This window comes from Gracilinanus agilis, chromosome 4, assembly GCF_016433145.1.
Source record: "Gracilinanus agilis isolate LMUSP501 chromosome 4, AgileGrace, whole genome shotgun sequence".
NCBI classification, from domain to species: domain Eukaryota; kingdom Metazoa; phylum Chordata; class Mammalia; order Didelphimorphia; family Didelphidae; genus Gracilinanus; species Gracilinanus agilis.
In genome coordinates, this window is record NC_058133.1 from 263,466,211 (window position 1) to 263,492,683 (window position 26,473).

Here is a 26,473-nt window from a genome sequence, read left to right on the forward strand (position 1 = left end):
TTATGGTAAATCTGATTTTGATCTATTATCAGACTGGATCCCTGCTGCTGGTTAAAGAATGAGTATGGAAAAGTATGAAATGCAATCATTGTGTATATATATATAGTTTTAAATTAAAATCGAAAGGGGGTAGCTAGGTGGGTCAATGAAGAAAGTCAGGCCTGGAGATGGGAGATCCCAGGTTCAAATTTGACCTTGTGTCCAGACAAGTCACTTAACCCCCATAGCCCAGCCCTTACCATTCTTCTATCTTAGAACTAATACAATTTTGATTCTAAGATGAAAAAACTAAACCAAAGCCTCTCTTTCCCTAACTCTATGTAACATGGGAGACTTTCCAGAAAGAACAGCATTTCTTTGATTCAGATAAGATACTCCTACCACATTTTTTAAATCTTTTTTAATCCAATCACAGACTGCCATAAAGGCATTAGGAAACAAAAGTTTTAGATTGACTTTCCACTTGACCCTAAAGCTTTTTAACTGCAAAGTTAATAATTTTGGTCAAAATGCCTTTAGGACCCACTTAAAATTTAATTACTATGTGAAACTCCAATTAGGTTCTAGAGAAATAATTTGAAAGGATGAAACCCTGTTACTGAATAAGATGCTTAGGTAAATGTTAAACTGAGAAGAAATAACTACAATGCTATAGGCAAAGACAACTGAATATTTAAGGAGGAAGAAAAGCAAGCAAGGAGATAAGAGCAATTGGGTTTTGAAATATAAACAGTTCTGCCTTGAATAAAATCTATTTATAGCACTGAAGATAAAGAAGATAAAGCTTCTCACACCTAGGGTGACTCTTTTCTAAATCTCTATCCTGCTCCTAATTGGTCCCCCCAAAAAGGACTAGCAGTTAAATAAACAGCTCAAGGACACAGGTGACTGAAATTAATAGCATGTGAACCTGGATTTAATAATTAAGTGGCTCAAAGATTTAAGGAGTCATGGTACCCCTCCACCAATATCTATCACAACCTCTCTGCATCTTTGTCTGATAGGTTTCATTAAATTAAATAGTCAAAAACATTCAGCCAACAATGAGCCTCTCCAAATATGTTGTTAATTTGGTTCTCAAACAGATATAACACTACCAATTGCCATATCTGTACCCAGTGCATAGTAAGTACTGACACACCTTCAAGGACACAGGGTCATCACAACAAAATGAGGTCCTAGAAAAGGACTTTAGTTGGCTCTACTATCTCATTTCCATTTCTCAAACCCTTGAAATTTGGCTTCCAATGAAATCCATCACTCAATGGAAAAAACTCTCTCCAACATTATATTTTCTAATTGCCCCGTCTAATGGCCATTTCTCAGTGCCAATCCTTCTTGACCTCTCTTGTTGCCTGAGCTTGCTTTCTGGATATCACTTCTTCCTGGTTTTCAGGACACTGCCCTAACATGGTTTTCCCTTCTATGTCATCATACTTATCCATTCTGGCCTTCTTTGCAGGTTCATCATCCATGACAATCTACCTGACTGTCTGGAGTACAGCGCAGGGTTCAGTCTATCCTATCTGTGATCCCATCACCTCCTGAGGATTTAACTGTCCCCTCTAAGTAGATGGCTCCCAAATCAAAAATTTAGCTCTCTTCTTTCTGAACTTCAGACCAACATCTTCAACTGACTGTTTGACATCTTCACCTGAAAGTGTCAAAAGGCATCTCAAATAGGACTATCTTCCCCGCCCTAAATCTCTCCTTCCTAACATCTATTTATTTCACAAACTCAGCTTCAACCTTGACTCTTCAGTTTTCTTTATTCCCCTTGCCTCCCATATCCAATGAAGTGTAAAGGTTTGTCAATTACACCTCTTTCACAGATCTCACACCTGTCCCTTTATCTCTATTTGCACCCAAATACACCTAGTCAGGCTTAGGCCTCACCATTCACCAGGATTATTCCAAAAGCCTCCTAACTGGTATTCCTGCATCCAGTTTCTTTCCTCTTTAATTCATTCATCATATGGCCAATTGTCTTAAAGCAATCCAACAAGCATTTATTAACTGCTCACTGTGTCAAGACACCTTGCTAGGTGCAAGGGATATAAATACAAAGAATGAAACCACCCCTATTCACTAGGCACTTTTTAATGAGGGACAATCATTACATATGTGTACACAAAGAGCATAAATATAAAGTAAATATGTATATAATACAGTAAAATACAATATAGTTTGGAAAAAAAACTATCAGTAGTTTAAGAATAGAATCAGTAAAAATTTCATGCAGAAGATGGTCTTTGAGCCACAACTTAAAGGAAGAAAGATCATGCAGAAGAATCAAGGAGGGAATATATTCCAGGCAAATGAATAGCAAGTGCAAGGGCACAGAGTCAGGAGATGGGACATCATGTGTGAAAAACAGAAAGTTAGTCTGGCTGAATCCCAAGAGTGCTAGAGAGAGGAGTGATGTCCACTGAGGCTAGAAAGAGATTCTAAAGGGCTTTAAAAGCAAAACAGGAGCTTTTATTTGTTCCTAGAGGTGAAAGGAAGCTTCTAAAACTAGCTGAGCAGAAGTCACATGATAGACCTGTACTTAGGGAAATTCACTTTGGTACCAGTCTGCAGGATGGACTAGAGAAGGGAGAGCCTTGGGAAATCATTTTTAGAGGCTGGTGCTATAACTTAGGTAAGAAGTGATGAACACCTGAAATGAAATAGTAGTTATATGAGCAAAGTGAAGAGATTTTGTAGAAACAACATGATATGGCAACTCACTGCATATGGGAATATTATTCTATATATAGGATAGAGGGAAAGTAAGAGTCCAGGATAATGCTACGGTTAGGATCCTTAAAGAATGTTAGGGTGGTGGTACCTTTGACAGAAATAGGTAAGACAGACCGGTAGAGAAGAGGACTTAGAGGGAAAAATGAGTTCAGTTATGGAGATGCCAACTGTAAAATGACTCCAGGACCTTCAGGTGGGAATATCTAAAAAGCAACTGGTGATTCATGAATGAAACCAAGAAGAGAGATTTTTAGATCTGAGAGTCTGATTCCTCAATTAACAAGTTTAAGTGCCTCTCCATTGCCTTTAAGATAAAACTTCCAAAGCCAGCCTGGCATGTCAAGTCCATCACGATCTGGCTCTGGCCTACCTAACTCATTACTCATTACTCTCCCTAAGCACTCCATGCTTCCAAAGTGACCTATTAGCTTGCCCTCTGTATATAACTTTTGATCTCTGACCTCTGTGTCTTTGAACAGGCTGTCCTTCATGCCTGGAATGCTCTCCCTCTTCCATCTTTCCCCCTAGTGAAGCCACTAAACTTTCTTTGAGGCTCAGATTAAAAGGTCTCCTTCATGAAGACTTTCAGTTATTATTGCTCCCATTCCAACTACCTTGTATTTTTTAAAAATTATACATACCAATATACACACACAGTATCTATTTCATCTGTGAATATGTTGTCTTCCCTTAGCAGACTATAAGCTCCTTAAAAGGTAGAGGATCTACCAAGGATCCACCCCAAGGCATTCCTAACATAGAAGAATAAGTTTCAAGATGTTCACCAGCGACTAAGGTAATGATGATGGGAGTAGTAACAACAATTAATATTTACATAGTGCTTTAAGGTTATAAAATTCTAGTGAGTGATGCAAACCATAAAATCTCTTGATCCTCTCAACAACCCCTGGGTTGGATGATATTATTCCTAATTAACTGATGAGAAAACGGAGGTATAAAGTGGTGGAAAAGTGTCTGAAGAAGACATCAAACTCAAGTTTGTCTCCCAGATTCCAATTCTAGCCTTCTATTCACTGACACTAACCAGCTAACAATATGGGTCTAACTATAAATGACACCTCTACAAATAAAGAGTTTTTATAAAACCTGAGTACAGCCTAGTTTCACTTTTATTTCAAAGCATATGCTTTCTTCCTTTTTGAAAGGGAAGATCTCTATTTAGGAGTATAGTTTATTTTTTCAGACCAAACAAAATTTAGACTGAAAATTTCCTGTTTAGTTGTACTCACTTTCAAACAACAAATAAATTATGTATTTTGAAGCCAAATACACTTTTAAGTTTTAGTGAATCATATATCACACTTATTTTACAAAGAAAATAAAATTTAAAATTAAAAAAATAAAAATAAAAATTAAATAAAAAAAGTCAAAAAGTGACTTCCCAATGGTCACACAAGTGTCGTGGAACAGATAGAATTAGGACCAAGATCTTCTGATTCCAAATCCAGTGTTCTTCACATTGTACTACACTGGTACACAGTCATTGTTTATACCACCAAAAAAGTTCTTAGTTTTACAAAAGTTCCTTTAAATAATTCTTATTGGTTTTTTAAAAATGATATGGGGAGGGTAGCTGGGTAGCTGAGTGAATTGAGAGCCAAGCCTAGAGACCTAGGTCCTAGGTTCAAATCTGGCCTCAGACACTTCCCAGCTGTGTGACCCTGGGCAAGTCACTTGACCCCCATTGCCTACCCTTACCACTCTTTTGCCTTGGAGCCAATACACAGAAATAGGTAAGACAGACCGGTAGTCTGTCTCCAAGACGCAAGGTAAGGGTTAAAAAAAAAAAAAAAAAAAAGAAGAGAGAAATGACAAATGAAAAAAATTTTAACTTTCTGAAAATAAAATAATTCAATAAGAAAATTATTATACCTATGTACATCTTTTGATAAATATAAGTATCATAGTGATTACTACTTTTTTTTCTACAGATTCAACCAAACTGCCTATACTGGATACTTTTGTATGAAAAGCACTAAGCTGGACTTGAAGAAGCTACAAGGATAAGACAAAAGCCTTTGCCTTCAAGAAATTTATAGTCATGTAACAAAGGCAAATAATTATTCTCTATGTAAAATTAATCCTGGAGTTTATCTATACTAATAAAGAACAATGAGATAAATATATAATGAGATAATCCTAACCCTAAAATACTACATATCAGGATGTGGAAACAAACACAAACACAAACACACACTAATGAAATCACATTTCTTTCAGTCTATTAAAATTTTGTAATTCAGGCCTACATACCAAGTTCAAGTACAGAATGACCAGTGCTATTTGGGCTCATATGTATTTGAGGAGTAAGTAAAAAGCAAATTGAATTCAAACAAATATTGAAGCTCTACCACATACATATAGTCTGAGTAGAATGATGAATATATATGTCTTTTAACTTTCCAACTTCCACCACAAATGCTGGGTTTGTTTTTCCTTTGTATCCCCAGAAGGTGTTGGCAAATAGTAAGCAAATACCTACTGACTAATTCATAAGGATCACATTCTCTTTACCTTATAACTCTGAGGTATATCATCTCTCTCCACTTAAGAGCTGGTTGGGAAAACCGAAATATGGGAGGGTTAAATGACTTGCCTACTCATACTGCAGCAGCTAGTGTCAGAGCAACTTATATCTTCTGACTCCCTATTCTGTGCCATTTGACTAAAAAAATTGTTTTTGACAATTCATATATAGATCAAAGTTAAATGCACATATACAACGTTTTAATAAGTTAAATCATTTCACAAAGGAAAATGAAAACATTCCTTAAGTCAGTGTTGAAAGCCAAGCCATACCAAAGTTAAGACCATCTATCATCATGACCTAGCTATGCCAAATTAAAAATTGAAAGTTATACTTGCCTCCAAAAATATAAATGTATTCTGCTATTAAAAAAGGTAATTTGACAAGTTCTCTATTGGATTCAACATATCATCTAAAAACCAGTGTCTAAACCACCCCCCAAAAACCCTCAAACCCAAGAACCACTGATTCAAAGAAAACAACAAAACTCCAAATAAATGGAAACAAGGAGACATAGAAAATAATGACAATTAACATTTAAGAATTTATCTACACCACAACAAATGGCAAATTTTCTGAACAGAAACCGTTTAAAATCTGTTTTTTATGGACATCCACGTTTTATTACTAATACAGGACAGATCATTTAATGGGCCTCCTCCATAGAAATAACAGAAAGTGGCACCACTATTCTAGAATCTGCAATGCTGTATGTTTCAAAACTTTAAACTAGGTCTTATCCATTTCAGTGGGTAGAAAAATTATAATCTGAAACAGTCTATCACAAATTTCTTATTAATTTCTGTATTTGATACTCTTCCAGAACTGACCTATAAAGAGTGACCTGGTCTTGTTTGCATTTAGGGAATAAGTAAAAAATTAAAAATTAAATTCAAACAAATATTAAGATTATACTATGTGCAAATTAATAATAAGCCACAAAAAGGGGGGGGGGGGCAGCTGGGTGGATTGAGAGCCAGGCCTAGAGACCTAGGTCCTAGGTTCAAATCTGGCCTCAGACACTTCCCAGCTGTGTGACCCTGGGCAAGACACTTGACCCCCATTGCCTACCCTTACCACTCTTCTGCCTTGGAGCCAATACACAGTATTGACTTCAAGACGAAAGGTAAGGGTTTAAAAAAAAAAGATGAGGGGAGGAGCCCAACTAAAGCCAAAATTAGTCCCTATCCTCAAGAATATATAACTAAGCATCAAAGTGCTCAGAAAGGTTAATTTCGTATCCTTAACAACCTAATAAACTCAGGGGGAAGGGACGAATTTTATCTTCCCACTTACAAGAGAAAAAATACACCCTGGAAATTCACCCTAAAAATATCATCCTGGGCCGCCTACTCTACCAAGGCACTGCGCAAAATGTTGGGGAAGACTAGCTAGCCAGGGGGGCACACTAGCTAGGATCCTAGCAGCACGAGACTCACAAGTTAGCTCAGATTTCTGACTTACAAATGAATGACTAATGATCTACCAGTTCCTGGTGGGAGGTCAAAGTTAGGATAGAGATCTCCTCCCTAACAACCAACAGAAGGTACAGCCAGCCTGCCCTTACCCAGGTCCCACAATCTCCTTCCTCCGACTGTCCAAAAGCGACCAAACCTGGGGTGGGGTGAGGGGTGTCCTTAAGACAAAATTTCGGGCAGAACAGAAAGGAGTGAGGGGTAGGGGGAATCCCTTACACAGGGGAGAGATTCCCGCTGGCTTCTGAGGCCAGGCCATGTGCTGCAGCTTAAATATCCGACAACCGACGCATCGCATTAAAGGTCGCTGGGGAGAGGGAGAAAGAAATGGAGTGGGGGGTGGGGGAGCGTTTATGGGACTCACTTCTTTTGGGCTTTGTCCTTCTTGGCCTTGGTCCGTTTCTTTCGGGCCTGGAGCGCAAGCACTGCAGGAGAGAGGAGTTCGTCAAAGGGGAGCGCGGTGAAAGGGTGGGGACCCAGGTGACGTGGAGCGCGGCCCCGAGTGGGGAGGGGCGGCCAGGTGAGGACACCGCACGGGCATGAGGGGTGGGCGCGACCCCCAACAGCCACAAGCAGGGTCCACGGGGCACACGCGGGGAGCCCCGGGGTAGAGGAAGGGTCTTAGGCCGGGACGGCGAGTGCGAAAACTGGGCAGCGCGGGATGGGGGAGGGCAGGGAACCCAGCCCCAGGAAGCCGGGACCAGGCCGAGGAGAGGCCAGGAGCGTGGACTGGGAGGCCGGGAAGGACAAGGGGTGCCGCCAGCTCCGGAACCCGGGAGAGGTGGAGGGTGCACGCCCCGAGACAAGGCCTTCGGGGGTCCCAAGAAAGCTCGGGGTCTCCAACCCGCCCTCACCCCACCCTGGGCCGGCGAGGCGGCCGTTGCCCTACCCCCCCCTCCTGCTCCCCGCGTGGCCTCGGCCGTCGGAGGCCGCTCTGCCGCTCACCTTTCCGCTCCATGGCGAGACCGGTAACCGCCAAGCGCCTGCGCACTCCACGGGCGACTGGCGGCTACTCCTGCTCCCGCCGTAGCCCGAAATCGATGCCGCGCACGCCCCGCCTTCGCGTCTCGCGCCTGCGCACTGGGATTGGGTCCTACCACCTGCTCCCTATCTGTGGGGGAGAAGAAGGGAGGAGGTCACGGAAAGCTTGAGAATGAGGGCCTGAAACAGCAGGGCTGGGAGAGGGGGTGGTCTTTGCTAATCTACTGGCGCCTCCCGGTCCACCTACTTGAGGTTGCGTTGGCCTTCTGGGTTCCACCCGAATGTGGGGATGGGAAATGAATGACTGGAGTACAATTTAATGATGAGTCAGGGCTTTCAGCCTCTCTTCATGCAGATGGCCTTGCCTCAGTTTCCATGTCTGTAACCAGGAAATAATATCTGCCCTACCTATATCATATTGAGGATAAAATAAGATTAACAGACTTCAATGCACTATTAGTCGGGTGAATTGAAAAGAGAAGGGCTGGAGAGCCTGACTCAGCATTATGTTGCACCCCAGTCATTCATTTCCCTTACCCATTCTAGAAGAGTCAGAATCATAGCAATAACTTATATATACGTGCGATCACAGTAACCAAAAGCAAAACTAAAAAAATCTGGCCATAACTTCACTCGGCAGCTATTGTGGCAAAATACTAGCCACACCTGCATGATTTGGTAACCTTTTATGTGTGGGACTTGAAGTAGGGTGCTGACCCATATGTTTTCTATTAACTAATTAAGGTTACAACCGTAAAATCTTTTAATACCAATTTTCCTTTAAGGTAAGGTGGGATTAGAGAGAGACTAGGAGGGCAAATGTTGCTTGTTGCACCATTTTGCCCAAGGCTGGGATGGCTGGTAGACAGATGATAATTGAGTCTCTGGAAATAGCTGACAAGGATAATAACACCTCCCATTTGTGCAATGCTGCTGCTGTCACGTCCATTATCTGATCTGATCCTCAAAACAATTCAGGGAAGCAGGTTTTCTTCTTTGGACTTGAAAGGGGAAGAAAATGAGGTTTTAAAGAAGGTTCAGACCATTTGTGAGAGAAGTGCTTTGTAAACCATTAAGTGGTAGCTGTTATTGTTTTATAGACTTCAGATTTTAGATAGCTGGATATTACAGTAAATAGAGAATTGGACCTGGAGTCAGGAAGACGAGTTCAAATCCAGCTTCAAAGCTTGCTAGCTGTGTGTCCCTGGACATTTCATTTAACCTCCATCTAACTTAAGTTTCCTCAACTGTAAGATGGGGATAATAATAGCACCTATCTTCCAGAGTTGTTATGAGGACAAAATTAAATGAAAACTATGCTCTTAGTATAGTGTCTAACACATAGTAAGTACTATATAAATGTTAGCTATTGTCATTTTCAGTGTGAAACCCTCATGAAAACCAGCTTGAGACTGTAATGGAAAGAATACTGGACATAGACTTAGGAGAGGGGGAGGTTCAAATTCCAGTTCTGCTACTTGGTAACTGGGGGCCATCACTTAGCTTTGCTAATCCTTTGTTTATTCATCTGCAAAATAGGAATAAGCTTGTCTCATTAGAACACTGAGGGAGAGATGTTATATGAAAAAAGTGTTGAGTTCACTTACCCTGCTCTAGAATGGGCTAGTTAAGACCCAGAGTAGTCAGAAACCAGTAGGCCAGCAACCAGTCTATTGAGACCAAAGAAAAGACCAACACTCCTGAGTTCCAGATCACACTGGATCCCAAGATTCTACAACTCCTTTTCTAGAGAAGAAAATGGTATCAGTAGATGTCTCTCCTTCCTTTGCTCCAACTACTGACCTCTCTGGCTTCCTTTAAATCCTAACTGAAATCCCACTTTCTACAGGAAGCCTTCCCCAATTCCTCTTAATGCCAGTGCTTTCCCTCTTTTAATAGTGTCCTATTTATCCTATATATAACTTGCTTTCCATCTATTTGTCTGCATGTTGTCTCCTCCATTAGATTGTAAGCTCCTTGAGAACTGGGGACTGTCTTTGACCTCTTTTTGTATATCCAACACTTAGCACATGACAGGGACTTAATAAGTGTTTGATTGATAGGCCTTATACCTTTGTGCCAGTCATCCAACCAGGACACCAAAGTTCAGCCATGGTGAGTATCTTGCTATCTTCTGTACTGCTTGCCTTCTACTCTCCACCAGGAACAGTAACCCTTCAGACTTGGACCTCCAAAGATCTTTTCCTTCTCCACTGGAGTATTTAATTCAGTAAATTGGGGGGCTGGCCCTGGGAGGAGCCGCTGGTCCCAGATGGTGTTTTATTCCATCCATCCAGTCCTTTCCCAGGACACTAGGACTTAGTTGGCAAGTATATCTGCCTCTATATACAAATCCAGGCCCCCTTCTCCATTCTCCTTCATTAACACAAACCAACAAGCAGCAATTTTCTACTTTTTGCACAGGAAACAATAATCAAATCAACATTACCAATGTTCTACAAAAGAATATAAGGATCTACTTGCCTTATGGCTCTCTTCACACTCCCTGTGACTGCCTACACTTAAATTCACATCTATAATCTCCCCTTCCTTTACAGATTATATTCCTCCTTAGAATGTAAACTCTTTAAGGGAAGGGACTCTCATTTTGTATTCATGTCCCCATCAACTAGCAGGGTGCTCCATCCATATTGGATGCTTAATAAATGCTTGAGTTGAAATAAATGATATACACATACTGGTGTGTGTGTGAGCTATGAATGTTAAAATGTTTCCTGACTTGGATCAGTGTGTATATAAATGCAGTGTTCCAAAAATCTTAGTGCAGCTTTAAGAAGACTTTTGGGATCCTTGTAGAATATAGGTAACCTATTGCTATGTAAGATAAAAGGGAAGAAGGACTATAGTGAAAATTTGTTGGAAATTATAAATCTTCAAGCAAAGTGAGAGTCTAATTTTGGAACTTTAAGCCACGAATCAAGAGATGTCTAGAACAAAGAAACATCTAGAATGGATTCTTTTAAAGCCCAGTTCATATATTGTGTTCCCTGGTTCCTTCCACTGCTGCCTCTCCCTGAAACTCTATCCCCCAACCTCCATTCTATAGCACTTTGATTTCACTTATCATGTATTTGTATACAGGATTATAATCTGCATGAAGGCAGGGCCTGGTCATTTCCCAGAGACCTAGAACAGTGCTCTTCATTAATTAAATGCTTAATAAATATTTATTGAAGCAATGATTAAATGTTGGAAGGCCATGAGGATAGCCCAGCAAGGACCTCAGAACTGAAAAGGTACAAATAAAACTGGGTCATGTGCTAAGATCCTCGTGTGTGTTAATACCCACCACATCATAGGGTTGGTCAAGGCAAGGCAATCAGTATTTATTAAGCATTACCACATACCAGGCACTGTGCTAAGCTCTGGGGATACAAATATAAACAAAAAGGAAGACTGAACCTGCTTTCGAGAAGCTTACATCCAATACATGCCACCAAAGAGAGCTGAGAATCAGAGAGAGGGAAAGGAACAAGCATTTATTTAGTGCCCACTATATGCCAGGTACTGTGCTGAACACTACAAATATCTTATTTGATCTTCACAACAATTTTGGGAAGTCAGTGCTATTCTTATTCTTATTTTATTTATTTAAATCCCTACCTTCTGCCTTAGAATCAATACTGTGTATTGGTTCTAAGGCAGAAAAGCAGTAAGGGCTAAGCAATGGGGGTTAAGTGACTTGCCCAGGGTCACACAGCTGGGAAGTGTCTAAGGCCAGATTTGAACCAGGACCTCCAGTCTCCAGGCCTGGCTCTCAATCCACTGAGCCACCTACCTGCCCCTATTTTCCTTATTTTACAGTTGAGGAAACTGAGGCAGACAGAAATTAAGGGATGCCCAGAGTCACATAGTAAATGTCTGAGACTGTATTTGAACTCAGGTCTTCCTGACTTCAGGCCCATTGCCCTATCTACCTCATTGTTTAAGGGCAAGATGTTGGAGTCAGAAGCAGAGGTGGTAGGGCAATAAAAGGTGGCTGGCTTGAACCTCTCACTAAAATAGAGGCCCCAGGAAGAATGGGAATATGGGAAAAGGGAACCTGCCTGGCAAAATGTTATTCTACAGGAAAAGATGGAGATTCCAAGGTGAGGAAGCCCCAGATGACTAGGGAAGTTCCAAAGTGAAATGAATACGAAGCAGGTACTCAAGTCCAGAGTCATATATATATATATACCAAATAACCAAAAAGTCTTGAACTTAAGCTATTTTAAGAGAGAGGGAGAGATCTTTTCTTGGGACTATGTAATCCAATTTATAATAGAAGACAATAAGAAAACAGGATTTGCTTTATTAGCTGTGTAACCATAAGCATGTGATCTAATCTTCCTGTGTCTCAGTTTCCTTATGTGTATTTCAGAGGGTACAAGACTCAACTGAGGTACTATATGTAAAGAGATTCGCAGACTTTAAAGTGTTTTATAAATGACATGGGGTCTGTCTGGGAAGGTGTTTTTGGAAATTTTCTTTAGAACCACCCTTGAGAAGTATAGTTATCTACTTGTGGAAGATAAGAAGACCAAGGATGAAGTAATAGGGAGTTGCTGGGGTTAACAGACGGTGACTTAATTTTTTTTTAAGGCAGCTAAGACCTGAGTTGAAATCTGGCCTCAAATACTTACTAGCTGTGTGACCCAGGGAAGTCACTTAACCCAGTTTGCCTCAGTTTTCTCATTTATAAAATGAGCTGAAGAAGGAAATGACAAACCACAATATCTTTGCCAAGAAAACCCCAAATGGGGTCATGAAGAGTCAGATACAACTGAAACAAGTGAACAACAACGAGCTAAAGGAGATATTGTAGTGGTGGGCAAGAAGCCTGCCTAGGAAATAGAAGGATGGGTATTAAGAAGGCATCATCACCCAGGTGGAAATGTGCTAGACTTGGAGAGCTGATCTTGATCTGAGTTCATATCTCAGCAGTGCCACCCATTACTGGTATTTTTCCACCGAAGAACACTGAAGAGGCATTGTCATTCAGTGAATGCTAAACGTGGAGGGTTGAACTTGACACCACCAGAGCCGGGTTCACATCCAAGCGTTGCCACCCTGCCAAGCATGACCTTGGGCTTCAGTTTCCTCATCTGTAAGGTGGAGGAGGGAGAGAAGGAGGGGGACTGGACTCAATGACCTGGAAGTGCTGTTCAGCTCTAAATCTGTGATCCTTTAAAAGAGGAGTGTGTTATAGTCCATTGTACAGAAGGAAATCAAGAGGTTAAGGAGGGTAGAGATGGAGAATAATTCTTTAGACTTGGCAGCAAGTCCTATGTGACCTTAATAAATTTAGTGAGGCAGCTAGGCCTCCTCCCAGAGGGAGGAGAGGAGGGAGTAGACATAGGTACAACCAGGGTAATTGATGAATAAATAGGTGTAACCACTAAGCCCCAAAGGAGTTGTACACATCCCTGAATCATCTTCAATCAATCACCAATTAACAAACATTTAATAAGCAGCACCTAGGTACCTAGCACTAGGGCTATGAAGATAAAAAAGAAACAGTCCCTGATCTCCGAGTTTACATTCTTGGAGTGGGTGGGATGGGGAGTAGAGGATGGGGTGGGGAGGGACACTATGTATGAAGATAAACAAATACAAAATATAGGTAAACACTGAGTCATGGGGAGTAGGAGATTAATAAATCTATAATATATAACTATAGCTGGTGGGATCAGAAAAGACCTCATGTAAGAGGTATCTCTAATCCAGCCTCAGACAGTTAATGACTAGGTGACCCTGGGCAAGTCACTTAATGGCAAAAAAAAAGGCAAACTACTCCAGTATTGGTGCCCAGAAAACCCCCACAGATGGATGGACGGTATGGTCCATAGGTCACAAAGAGTTGCACTCAGATTGAAGAACTGAACAATAACAAGGGATTCTTTTTTATTTTTTTTTAACCCTTACTTTCTGTCTTAGAATCAATACTGTGTGTTGGTTCCAAGGCAGAAGAGCAGCAAGGGCTAGGCAAAGGGGGTTAATTGACTTGCCCAGTTAGGAAGTATCTGAGGCCAGCTCTGAACCCAGGACCTCCAGTCTCCAGGCCTGGCTCTCAATCCACTGAGCCACCCAGTTGCCCCCAACAACAATGTATTCTTAAGAGGTGGAGTTGATGAGGGAGTGTATTCTAGGAATGGAGGTCAGACTATGCAAACACTGGGAGCCCAGAAATGGATTGTCGTCCATGGCTAACCAAAAGTAGGTTAGTTTGGCTGAAACATGGAGTGGATGAAGAGGACTCATATCTCCAGAAGTATATTGATCCTAGAATGGGTTCAAAGCCTAGGCTTTGCATAAGACTCTCCTCCTCGGTGGAGAGTGGAATTGTCCAGAATTCAAGAGAGGGGGAAGCTGGGTGGTACAGTGGATAGAGTGCCAGGCCTGGAATTGAGAGGTCCTCAGTTCAAATTTGGACTCAGTTCCTGTGTCTCTGGGCAAATCTCCTAACCCCAATTGCCTATCCCTTACCAGTTTTCTGTCTTGAAATGAATACTTAGAAAGTAAAGGTTTTAAAAAAAAGTAGACAAGGAGCCCTGAAAAGGGCTCAGCAAGCCTGCACACCAGAAGGGCTGGTCCCTCCTATACATTCCACATACTCCTAAAAGTGAATTAAGTTTGGCTGATTAATCAATAATGACTGATAAGCATGGCAGGGGAGGAGGCAGGAATAGTAGGATAAAGTAGACCACTAGAGGTTTGTGATATATATAGCAGCACTAAAAAAGACAGTCATGGCCAGTCAACTCAGACTTGTGAAGGGAGACAGAGTGATCATCCCCTGGGACTTCAACTTGTCAGTGGCATGGGGGGAGCAATGCAATAGTAGTTCCTGAGCCCGGGATACCTCTAGTGCAGGGCCACGATGTGGGATAAAGGGGAACAGAGTAATGAACCAACAATTCCTACCATACAGTAAGTAAGCCTACTTGCAGGCTTCCCAGGTTATCTCTGGTTCCCTAGCCACACTTATGAAACCATAGTCCACTTGGGGCCTGCCCCAGTACTATATATCCTTCCTGCCTTCTCTAGAATAAGCAAGGTGCCTCTACCTGTCCCTGTCTGCAGAGAAGCAGGTCTCTTTAGATCTTATGGGTCACATCATCACCACCTGCCATGAGGTTGAACATCAAGGAAGAGCCTTGAACAATAGAATCTTGGGCTTCACTCAACAAACTTTTCTCCATTTACCCTGAAGAGTAATACATTGGTGGGGTGGAGTAGAGTCTGGACCAGGCTTGACTTTCTCCCTCACCTGGGAGAGAGGAGCCTCAAGAACTCGGAGGGATCCAGGGGATTTGGACTTTTTCCTCAGTGTCCTAGCAGTTTCCCCAGAATGGCTGACAGCAGTGTCTGTATCAAGAGGCAAGGATGGAATGATGTGCTAAGGTCAGAGGACTCAGGATTACTTTGTCAAACACTCATTGCTCCATGGTTGCATCTGCCCATTCTCCTATATTCCTTTCACCCTGGTAATTCTGAAACTTTGCCTGACCCTATTCTCATCCTTACTTCCTCACTACTTTTGCATCTGTCTTATCTCAATTACTAACCACTGTAACCCTCAATGTCCCACTCCAGATATGTTCACTGCTTCCAAGGTGTCCTCTGGACTGCCTGTTCCATGATGAACATATTTCATTTCACCTTAAACCTGTTCCCTATTCCTTCAGATTTTTGTATGTAATGGCTTTCCTGTACTCTCTACTTCCCTCACCTCCTTTTCCACTTCTGGTTACACTTTCTCTGTTACCTCTTGACTCACTGTCATGGTGGCAGAATTGAAATATACCTTGTTCCCTATTACCACTTCCAGTCCCTGTCTGCCCATCTTTACTAAACAATCTCTCTTCTTTTGAGGTTCTAACTATCCAAATATATATTGCCTAGTCCAGGATCCAGTGGATATTTTCTGCTGACCTCCAGGACATTCTTTTTCCCTCAATGAGTTTAATACCTGACTTACAGTCCTTCGATCTTTCCCATCTCCTGTCCTCAAACTAAGGGAATTCCTTGAGTTAGTCTTCATACTGGCCCTAAGCTGCTATATCTCAAAATTCACTTTCTTCCCCTTCATGCCCTACCTGCCCCAAATTTGCCCCCTTGGGGGAGGCTATTAGAGCCCTCTTGCCCTATGGATTTACTCTGTCCTAAGATATATGCCACCTGGAGTGTTGGCCAGTGCCTTCTCCTAACTCTAGAATCTTTCTTTGGCATCATCCTTGTATCCCAAGGCTTTCTTCTTCCTGCATCACCCCTGCAAGTCCCCAAGATATCCATATATTTGGAGGAGTAGTTCTCAGTTAAAACCTTCTTCTGGGAGCTACTTGGCCTGCTTGTCACTTCATTGGTGGCCTTCTAGGGACTTGCTGTTATCAGCACCCACCAAAATTACCCTAGTGGTAAAGTTTAGGAGCAAGTAGCCACTTCATAGAGAGAGGAGTCACTACTTCAGGAGTCAGGAGAGAAAGTTGGGAAGGCCAGAGACAATGGAAAGAATCCAATTCAGCTCTATTCAGCCAGTGAGGCTACTGGAGTTGCTGGGGGCCATGAATTCCTTGACCAGTAGAGTAAGTCCTCCTATGCAGAACCACTCTTATCTACCCTTTGAGCACCACGTTGACCACCTGGCTCTTGTGTTGGGCAGTTCTGCCAGTCTGCTGTTTTCCTAGCCCTGAGCATCCTCTGTGGGTCATTGCCCAGTCTAGGTATCTTCTTGCTGCCAGGCACCCTTTTTTAGCACCTATATAATATATAATGGTGCTGGTAGCTTGAGTCCCTATTCCTGATAGTAGAGTTCTTGTGGTGCTTTCATGAATTTTGTGCTTGGGCACCATTTCCTATGTCAAAGTGGCAATAAGGGATGGGTGTACTTCTGCCTGCAGGAATCACCAACCAGGCAGATTCTCTGTTGTGGGGATTTTGCCATATTCCTTCTAGCAGGTGTTTCATCAGAGTCAGGACTGCAGGGACATGCGCAGTCTCTGATGATCCCATGGGGAATTGTTTGTTTTTAGTGAGAGTGTTCTTCTTTTTCCTATCCCAATTCATCCCTCCTCAAGCAATTTGTACTTTATTCCATTTGGTAGGCTAAGCTTTGCCCTTCACACAATTTCCATCTCTCAGGAATGCAGGGATTGGATTAAGGAACAGAGATTCCACCCCAATCTATAAGTACCCTCCTTTCCTAACCCCCAAATCCCAGACCTTGAAAGAAAAGGTTGAGGACCAAAAAAGGATTCTGAAACTCTCTCTCCTGACAAAAAGTTTCCCCCGACTCCTGGTCAGTCATCTTCCTTGCTCTAGGCTTTTGTGATACTACTTTTTCTTGTGTAACAATTGAAATCCTCCAGAGTCTATATTTCTTAATAAAAAAAAATATTAATAGACCACTCTAGACAAACTATACTAGGGAATAGGCTCCCTCCACAGTCTGAAAAGATGGCAAAAAATGTAGAGCTGGGCAATAGCCAGCAAGACTAGCAGAAAGCTGGGCTTAATGAGTGCAGCTAGGCAAAATAAAGGAGCAAAGGAGTTTCAGATTTGAACCCAGGATCTCCTGACTCCAGGCCTGACACTCTGTCCATCCAGCTGCTCCCTCTCCTGAGTTTTGGCTAATTCCAGTCTCCACCAAGGAGGAGAGTCTTAGGCTTGAACCCCATGTTAGGATCAATACACTTCTGGAGATATGAGTCCTCTTCACTCACTCCATGTTTCAGCCAAACTGACCTACTTTTGGTTAGCCATGGAAGACATTCCATTTCTGGGCTCCCAGTGTTTGCATAGTCTGACCTCCATTCCTAGAATACACTCCCTTATCAACTCCACCCCTTAGAATCCGTATCTGTTTACAGATAAATAAGGAGCAGGTTTCCACATTGCCTTAGACAAAAGCCACTGAGATACCCTGAGATCTGGAAGTAAATTACTTTAACTTGGAAGCTGGCTGACCTTCTAAAGCCAGGGTTTAAGAAAGGCTTTCTATGAAAAGTGTTACAGTTCCATATTAAATTTCCACAGCTGGTTCTCCTCCTATCTGTCCTACAGTTCCTTCTCAGCTTCCTTTGGTGAGTATTCATCCATGTCGTGACAACCAAACATTGGTGACCCCCAAAGTCCTTCCTCTCTTCTCTCTCTATACTGTCTCAGTTGGAGATCTCAGCAGTTCACTTATTCTCTCTCTACAGAGCATTCCCAGATCTATATATCTAACCCTAGTCTCTCTCCTTAGCTACAGTCATTAATCTCTGACAGTCTCTTGGACAGATCCCTGCAAGCATCTTAGACTGGACTTGTCCAAAGTAGAATTCATTTATCTTCAAACCTTTTGCATTTCCAAATTTCCTTAGTAACAGCAAGGGCACTATCTGTATCCCATTTACTCAGGCCTCCAGTTTTGGTGTCATCTCTGATACCTCTCTCATCCAACATATAAATCTATTGCCAAATCTTGTCATTTCTACCTTCACAACATCTCTCAAAATTCTTTTTTTTAAAACCCTTACCTTTCATCTTGGAGTCGATACCGTGTATTGGCTCCAAGGCAGAAGAGTGATAAGGATAGGCAATGGGGGTCAAGTGACTTGCCCAGGGTCACACAGCTGGGAAGTGTCTGAGGCCAGATTTGAACCTAGGACCTCTCCTGTCTCTAGGCCTGGCTCTCAATCCACTGAGCTACCCAGTTGCCCCATCTCTCAAAATTCTTGAAAAAATCCTGCTTCCCACTCATACAGCTATAATCCTAGTTCAAACCTTTATCACTTTTTGCCAGGACTATTCTTCGTCTTTTTAAAACCCTTACCTTCTGTCCTAGTACCAGCTCTAAGACAGAAGGGCAAGGGCTACGTGAACAGGGTTAAGTGACTTCTCCAGGGTCACATAGCTAGGAAATATCTGAGATTACATTTAAATCCAGGTCCTTCTGATTCCAGACCTGGTTCTCTATCCACTGAGCCTCCTTGCTTGCTCTTTAACTGGTCTTATCCTATTCTGATCATTCTTCTGTTCAGCTGCCAGGATGATTTTTCTTTTCTTTTCTTGTTTTCTTTCTTTCTTTCTTTCATTTTTATAATAAAATAATCTTTTAAAATCAAAACCTCAAATCACACACCCATATAAACAAGTGAGAAATTATATGTTTTCATCTGGATTTCTACTCCCACAGTTCTCTAGATGTGGATAGCAATCTTCCCCATAGGTCCCCCAGAATGGTCCTGAATCTTTGCATTGCTATTAGTAGGCTGCTTCCATTTTTACAGTCCTTTATAACTTGACTCCTTTCTTTCCTTTCCAGGCTCCTCATGCCTTACTTTCTAGTGACATTGGTCTTCTTGTAGTTCCTTAAATGTGTCATTCCACCTGTCATTTTGCCTCTATATTTTTTCACTTGCTGCCTCACTTGCCAAGAATACCTTGTCTCCTTAACTCTACTCCTTAGTTTCTCTGGTATCCCTCAAGTCTCAGTTTAAGTTCCTCTTTCTGCCAGAAACCTTTCTCAATCCCCTTTAAAGTTAATACCTTTCCTCAAAGATTATCTCCAGGTTACCCTGAATATATCGTTTGAATGAAGCTGTTTGCATATAGTCTTCCCCTTTAGACTATAAATTTCTTGATGACATGGATTGCTTTTTTGCCTTTCTTTTTATCTCCAGCACTTAGCACAGTGCCAGGCACATAGTGGGCACTTAACAAATGCTTTTTTGAGCAAATGAATGACTGCTGTGGGTGCCCATGTCTCAGTTAGTTTACAGCTGCCCTCAGGGACCCAATTACCAGTTACTAATTACTTGACTTTTGTCTTGCACTGGATTTAGATGACTCTGGAAAAGAGAGTGAAGCTGATGACTTTGTGCAACTCTGCCTCTTTTAAATTCAGTTCTTGGGCAAGTCACAACATTACCCTGTAGTGTCACTGGTCCTTTTTGAAAATGAATGATGAACAACGAAACACCTGGTTCAGAAAGGGGAAGTTTGGAAGCTTTCCCAGAAGGGGGAGGGAGTAGAATGGGAGAATATTGGGTAAGAAGGGGAAGAGCATGCTGATGTTCCTGGTGAATGAGATTAAAATGGTGTCCTTTAGGAACCAAGTCTTCATGGTTGTGGGTCAGCAGAAGAGGCAAAATATTATGGCTTGGAATGGAGGTCTTCTCTTCTGGTCTCAGAATCTCAACCTGTTTATGAGTGATAATTAACATGTGAGGTACCAGGGTGAGAACAGTCTTTAATGTGCCATATCCCTTTGACTAGAAGCCTGCTGTGCCCTACTCATCTTGTTAGTAGGACCCTCTCACATTATTCAACTTGTAAAAAAGCAACTCTACTTTTTAAAGGGTAGTGGTATTATAAAGGATGAACATCTGTTGAATAGCATCTGGTACCTAGTATTAGGTGAACATTTCTTTTCAATAATGGTAGAGCACATGGTATCGACAGTTCAGGGAGCTTGAGGCCCTGGAAATCTAATGCTGATTTGGTCTGGTCATCCTTAGATACCTGTCGATAGAGACCTTTTAAAACATGGGCACCAACAGGATATATTAGTCTGAGAGTAGAGATTGCTCCAGAGCCTGTTGTAGTCTTCAAAGATGGCAGCCTCTCCTGGGGTCCACTTGAAAAAAGATTTACAAACATAATGGACTTCTCTACTAGCAGCAATGCAAGGATCCAGAGCAAGGCTGAGGGACTTATGAGAAAGAAAACTAACCACATTCAGAGGAAGAACTGTGGGAGGAGAAACACAGAAGAAAAACAACTGCTTGAACACATGGGCTGATGGGGATATTATTGGGGATGTAGACACTAAACCATAACTCTAGTCCAACTATCAATAATATGGAATTAGGTCTTGATCAATGATACATGTAAAACCCAGTGGAATTGTGCGTTGGCTAAGGGGGGTTGTGGGAGAGGGAAAGAACATGAAATATGTAACTATGGGAAAATATTCAAAATAAAAATTAAAAAAAAAAAGAAAAAAGAAAAAAGATTTATAGGTTACTCAGTAAATGAGAGTCATTGGGATTTCCAGGTGGAGAGTATGGTTTTTAAAAAAAAAAAAAGAACAGAGCCCAATAAACCTCTTGGCTTCCTATTTAGACTGTTGGAAAGTGAATGTTAGTAGTCTGTTCTGAACTGTGTCTGCAATCATCTATTCTTTCTATTGCTGCTTTTTTTTTTAAAAACTGGCACTCAAGAGTTCTTAGTTATCTTTTCAGAGGTGGATAGCATAGTTTATACTGGATCTTTTGAAATTGTCTTGGATCATCGTCTTCATCAGAATAGCTAAGGCTTTCACCACTGGTCATCTTTACACTATCACTGTTACTGTGTATAATAGTCTCCTGGTTCTGCTCACTTCACTTCATATAAGATTTCTCAGGTTTTTCTGAAAGCATCCTGCTCCTTATTTCTTATAGCACAATAGTATTCCATCACAATCATATGCCATAACTTGTTCTGCCACCTATTGGTGTATTTCTAAACACTTGACTGAGTGGTTGGGTCCTGAGATTTTCTAAGACTTGTCCTTCATATGGGCTATCATTTGAATTATGTCTGATGTAGTCAGTACTATTTCATCAGTACACATCAGTGCTTTTAGGATATGGAGACTTTTCAGATCTCTGCCTACCAGACTGGTCATATGAAGGAAGAGTTGAGGTTTTCCCAAAAAAGTTTGGTGGAGTGGCACAGGGGATACGACATTGATTTGAAGTCTGGAAGACCTAAGCTCAAATATAGCCTCAGATATTTACTAGCTGTACAACTTTGGGCATGCCACTTAACTATAGCCTGCCTTATTTTCCATATCTATAAAATAGGGAAAACAAACACCTCTCTCTCAGGGTTCTTATGAGGATCAAATGAGAGGATATTTGTAGAGCATTTTGCAAACCTTAAAACATTATGTAAATCAGTGATTCCTAAAGTGGGTGCCACCGCCCCCTAGTGGGTGCTGCAGAGATCCAGGGGAGCGGTGATGGCCACAGGGGCATTTGGGGGCGGCGAATAACTGTAAAGGGGCAGTGATAGTGTGTGACAGGGGGCGCTAAGTAATATTTTTTCTGGAAAGGGGGCGGTAGGCCAAAAAAGTTTGGGAACCACTGATGTAAATGCTATCCTGGACTCCTTCCCAGGTGAAAGTTAGCTGTTCATCACTAGTCTCAGACAAATGAATAGAGAAAAAGGTATTAGAGAGGTAGACAGTGCCATATTTCTTAAGGCGGCCTGGACTACTGTTCATTACATTGATAAGGTCAGGAATGGCTTCAACAGTTGACTTGACCACTTTGCTCAGCTGTAAGCCTCTAGGTGCCACCTGATTTTTTTCCTGGTCTCATAGTACTATTGTTTTTTGTTTTTTTGTTTTTTTGTTTTTTAAATTTTAAACCCTTAACTTCTGTGTATTGACCCATAGGTGAAAGATTGGTAAGGGTAGGCAATGGGGGTCAAGTGACTTGCCCAGGGTCACACAGCTGGGAAGTGTCTGAGGCCGGATTTGAACCTAGGACCTCCTGTCTCTAGGCCTGGCTCTCAATCCACTGAGCTACCCAGCTGCCCCTCATAGTACTATTGTAAGGGGAGGTAGTATAGTAAAGTACATTAGCCTCTTCCTCTCTATCACAAGGAGGGAAATAGCTTTCATCTTTCTAGGACCTGGTATTATTTGGTGTTAAGGTGAAGGGAATTGAGCATTTATATAGCATTTATTCAGTGCCAGGCATAAAAGCTTTTACAATGATCTCGTTTGAGCCTACAGTTGAGGAAACTGAGGCAAACAAAGGTTAAGTGACTAGCCCAGGCTGAATTTGAACTCAGGATTTCCTGACTCCAGACCCAGGGCTCTATCCACGGCATCATCAGCTGCCTCTAGGTAGTATTAACTACTTGATTCCAGAGGAAGCTTTAGGTGCAGCTTCCAAAACTTGGGGTTGATAAAGAGTGAATTGATCTCCTACCTATGAAGGTGTGGCAATGACAGCCTTTCCATGCCACCCACACCTAGACTTCACCTGGCTATTAGGGACTTTGGAAAGTAGACCCAAGGGCATCTAGTTGGCCTTACACAGAATAAATGACAGAGAAATCGTATAAGCATCCCGTATAACCCAAGAACTCATGATATCCCTTCCCTGCGGGGAGGGAGGGTCTACCTTCCAAAGCCCCTCATGAAACTATCTTAACAGACCCATTGGAAACTCCTAGTTATGGTAGCCAGACAGGCTACTGCTGCCTAACAGCTCCTAATATCCAGGTGGAGTCTAGGTGTGGGTGGTGTGGAAAGGCTGTCATTGCCACACCTTCATAGGCAGGAGATCAATTTACTCTTTATCAACCCCAAGTTTTGGAAGCCACACCTAAAGCTCCCTCTGCTCCCTTGGAAAAACAGTAATAGGCCTTTTACCTGCTCTCCTCACACTTATTTAGCCAAAGTGCACTGCGGTCCTGACCTTCCACTTGAATGAAAAGTGGGATCTAGTTGCACCCATTGAAGGAGGTTCATACAGCATGGTGGGCCATAGAGGAAAACATATCTAGTCAACTAAATCTCTCTTTTTATATATATACTATATGTACATATAGTATATATAAATATATTTATATATACTATACTCCGTCTCCCCCCTCTTAGTGAACTGGCTTTGAAGAGAGCTCATCTTTATGGAGCCGTATGTGTATAATTCCACACAAGAGACAGTCCCCAACTGCGAACTCTTCTTGATTTAACTGACCTTGCAGAAGGAAGTCCTCTGTGAGGTCCCACAAAACAATGGAACACTAATAGGGAGAGGACCTCTGAACTGTTTCTATCAGATCACACTTTCCAAATCATTTGCATTATCATGCTTCTATAAATTCATATTCACCCCTGCATAATGAAGTTACTATGTATTTAGCCATTCTCCAATCAATGGACATCTATTTTGTTTCCGATTATCTGTTTTTGCTACCACAAAAAGTGCTCTGGATCTTTTGGTGTCTAGGGGACCTTTCTTCCTGCCTTGGGACATGTATATGCCTAGCAGAGAGATGTCTGAACCTTCTTTTCCTCCATATACTTCCATTCCCAAAGTCCCACTCTAAGAAAATCCCGGATGTCATCAGTCTTGTCCTGGCAACAATGGCAGTCTGACTTGTGGCTGATTTAGTTGGACAAATGCACAGTATGACCATCTCCAAATATCTCTCCCACCAGTTGTTTTCTCTTCTCTCAGGCCTGAAATTTTCACTATCAAAATCCTTAGTTTGAGTTAGTGAAGGTGAAGGCATTGCCTCAAGAAAGCTAAAATGTTGGGAGGACTGTATAAGAAAAGTATACCTGGGGTGAAGTCAGGGAGGTTCTTATCTCTCTTGCATTGGCATAGATTTCTTTATGGAACATCATCTAGCTGACCCCTTTAAAGACAGTAAGCCTAAGGGGCAACTAGGTAGCACAGTGAGTCAGGAAGACCTGGGTTCAAATATAGACTGAGACCCTTCTTAGCTGTGGGACTCTGGACAAGTCATTTAATCCTGTTTGCCTAGCCCTTGCCATTCTGTCTTAGCATTGTTACTAGGACGGAAGGTAAGGGTTTAAAAAAAAATTACACCATCTTTCATCAAGTTCCAGGCACTGTGATATAAAGGCTTTTACAATTATCTTGTTTGAGCTTCACAATGACTGTGACATAAGAACTGTTATCCCTACTTTACAGTTGAGGAAACTGAGGCAAATAGAGATTTGTGACTTGCCCAGGCTGAATTTGAACTTAGTTCTTCCTGACTCCAGACCTTGTGCTCTATCCACTGCACCATCAGCTGCCTTATTTTTCTTTTTTGATCCTGACAATAATTCTGTGATATAGGCAGGGCAGGTATTTCATATTCCCATTTTACAGATGAGGAAACAGAGGCTTAAATGAACTGCTCCAAGTCATGGATAAAGTAATTGGCAGAATCAGGACTCTAGTCCAACTATCAATGATATGATCAATGATTCATGTAAAACCCAGTGGATTTGTGCGTCGGCTAAGGGGGGTTGGGGGAGTTTGGGGAGAGGGAAAGAACATGAAACAGATAACTAGGAGAAAATAAAAAAAATGAAGGTTAAAAAAATAAAAAACAAAAAAAAAGAACTAGATTATAAACTCCAAAGACCATGTCTTTTAAATATTGTACATTGTAGCAGTGGATTATTTTAAATTCTTAGACAACTCGCTTTCATTTTCTCCTATCACTTTATCCATTCTCTTCCCTTTTGTCAGTACATACAATTTTCAGACACAGACTACCTATGTGATTGTTTTTATACCCCTGGGCAAATACATATACATAAAAATAAACAAATATACATATATATATATGTATATTTGCTTGACCACAAAATCTGAGAGTTGGAAAGGACCTTTCTTGATAGGAACCAGGTGCCTCAGAAAAAATACAAGATTAGGTGAGTTGTCTGTAAATGATCATATTCCTCTTTTTTCCTCCTTCCACTATAGTAATAGGGCCATAACACTCACCTTTGATTTTCCTTCAAAATAATGACTCTATGCATCTGCAGTATGAATGAGATCTCAGTAGAACCATTTTCTTGAGGCTTACTGTGCCCACAGTACCTGCTGGTTCGACAGGTCTTTCCCGTCTTGTGCCTTGCCCAGTCAGGATCCTGGAAACTGATTTAGTACACAAAAATTGTCCCTAGGAGAGTGGGATTCCTCTGTGAGGAGGTCTTTTATTGGAACTAAAGGAAAGCAAAGTCTAGTTTTGATCTAGAAAAGGGACTTCGATTTAGATAAGAATTGTCTTAAGCTACCTTTCATCTAGCCTAGTGGTTTCCAAACTTTTTTTGGCCTACTGCCCCCTTTCCATAAGAAATATTACTTAGCCCCCTGGAAATTAATTTTTAAAAAATTTTAATAGCAATTAATAGGAAAGATAAATGCACCTGTGGCCATCACCACTTCCATGGATCGCTGCAGCACCCACTGGGGGCAGTAGTGGCCACTTTGGGAATCACAGATCTAGCCCTATGTCTGAGCTATAAAGTTTTGAAGGCATATTCATATTTTCTTATCTACTCATGAAAGAAGAGGGGCAATCCAGGGCATCAGTCCAATGAAGGAATATATCCCACAAAATGTCCCCAGAAAAATAAAAATCCATGGGACTTTGGGGCATAAACTGCTGTCATGGTGGGTCTCTCTCATCCTGTATTTGTTTATTTGATAAACATTCCTCCATTTAGGTTGTTGATAAAAAGGAGAAATTAAATAAAATTAAATTTTAAAGAAAAAAATCCCAAGCCCAGTGGTAAACTTATATAAAGCTTTTGTTTGTTGTTTATATATATGAATATCAATTTGTGTATACTTATGTGTATGTATTATACATGCACTTACACACATGTATATATATACACACATGCACACTTTGTAAGCCTTCAAGTGCTCTAAAATATGAGTTGTTATTGATGTATATATATGCCTGAGTGTATCTCCCAGGGTTGTTTTAATTTTAATTTCTCTGATTACTAGTGATCTTGATAAAATTTTCAGGTAATTATTGATAATTTGTATTTTTCTACCAATAAAACAGAGCAGGAAGGGATAGAGAAATTCCATTTGAAATAACTACAGACAGTATAAAATACTTGGGATAAAATACCTGTCAAGTCACACACAGAAACTATATGAACACAATTACAAAACACTCTTCACCCAAAGACAGATCT

At 41.4% G+C, this 26,473-nt stretch overlaps 1 protein-coding gene across 2 annotated transcripts in view; it reads right to left on the reverse strand.

Annotated features, from left to right (window-relative positions):
• Window positions 1-7,791, reverse strand: part of SRPK1 (SRSF protein kinase 1) — an 87,593-nt gene extending 79,802 nt beyond the window's left edge. For both annotated transcript variants that reach the window (XM_044674284.1, XM_044674285.1), the window contains exons 1-2: window positions 7,711-7,791; window positions 7,130-7,190 (exon numbers count right to left, since the gene is read on the reverse strand). In XM_044674284.1, the coding sequence (XP_044530219.1) occupies window positions 7,130-7,190; window positions 7,711-7,723 (74 nt within the window). In that variant the 5' untranslated portion in view covers window positions 7,724-7,791. The remainder of the gene's footprint in view (window positions 1-7,129; window positions 7,191-7,710) is intronic.
• Between the last annotated feature and the right edge of the window lie 18,682 nt (window positions 7,792-26,473).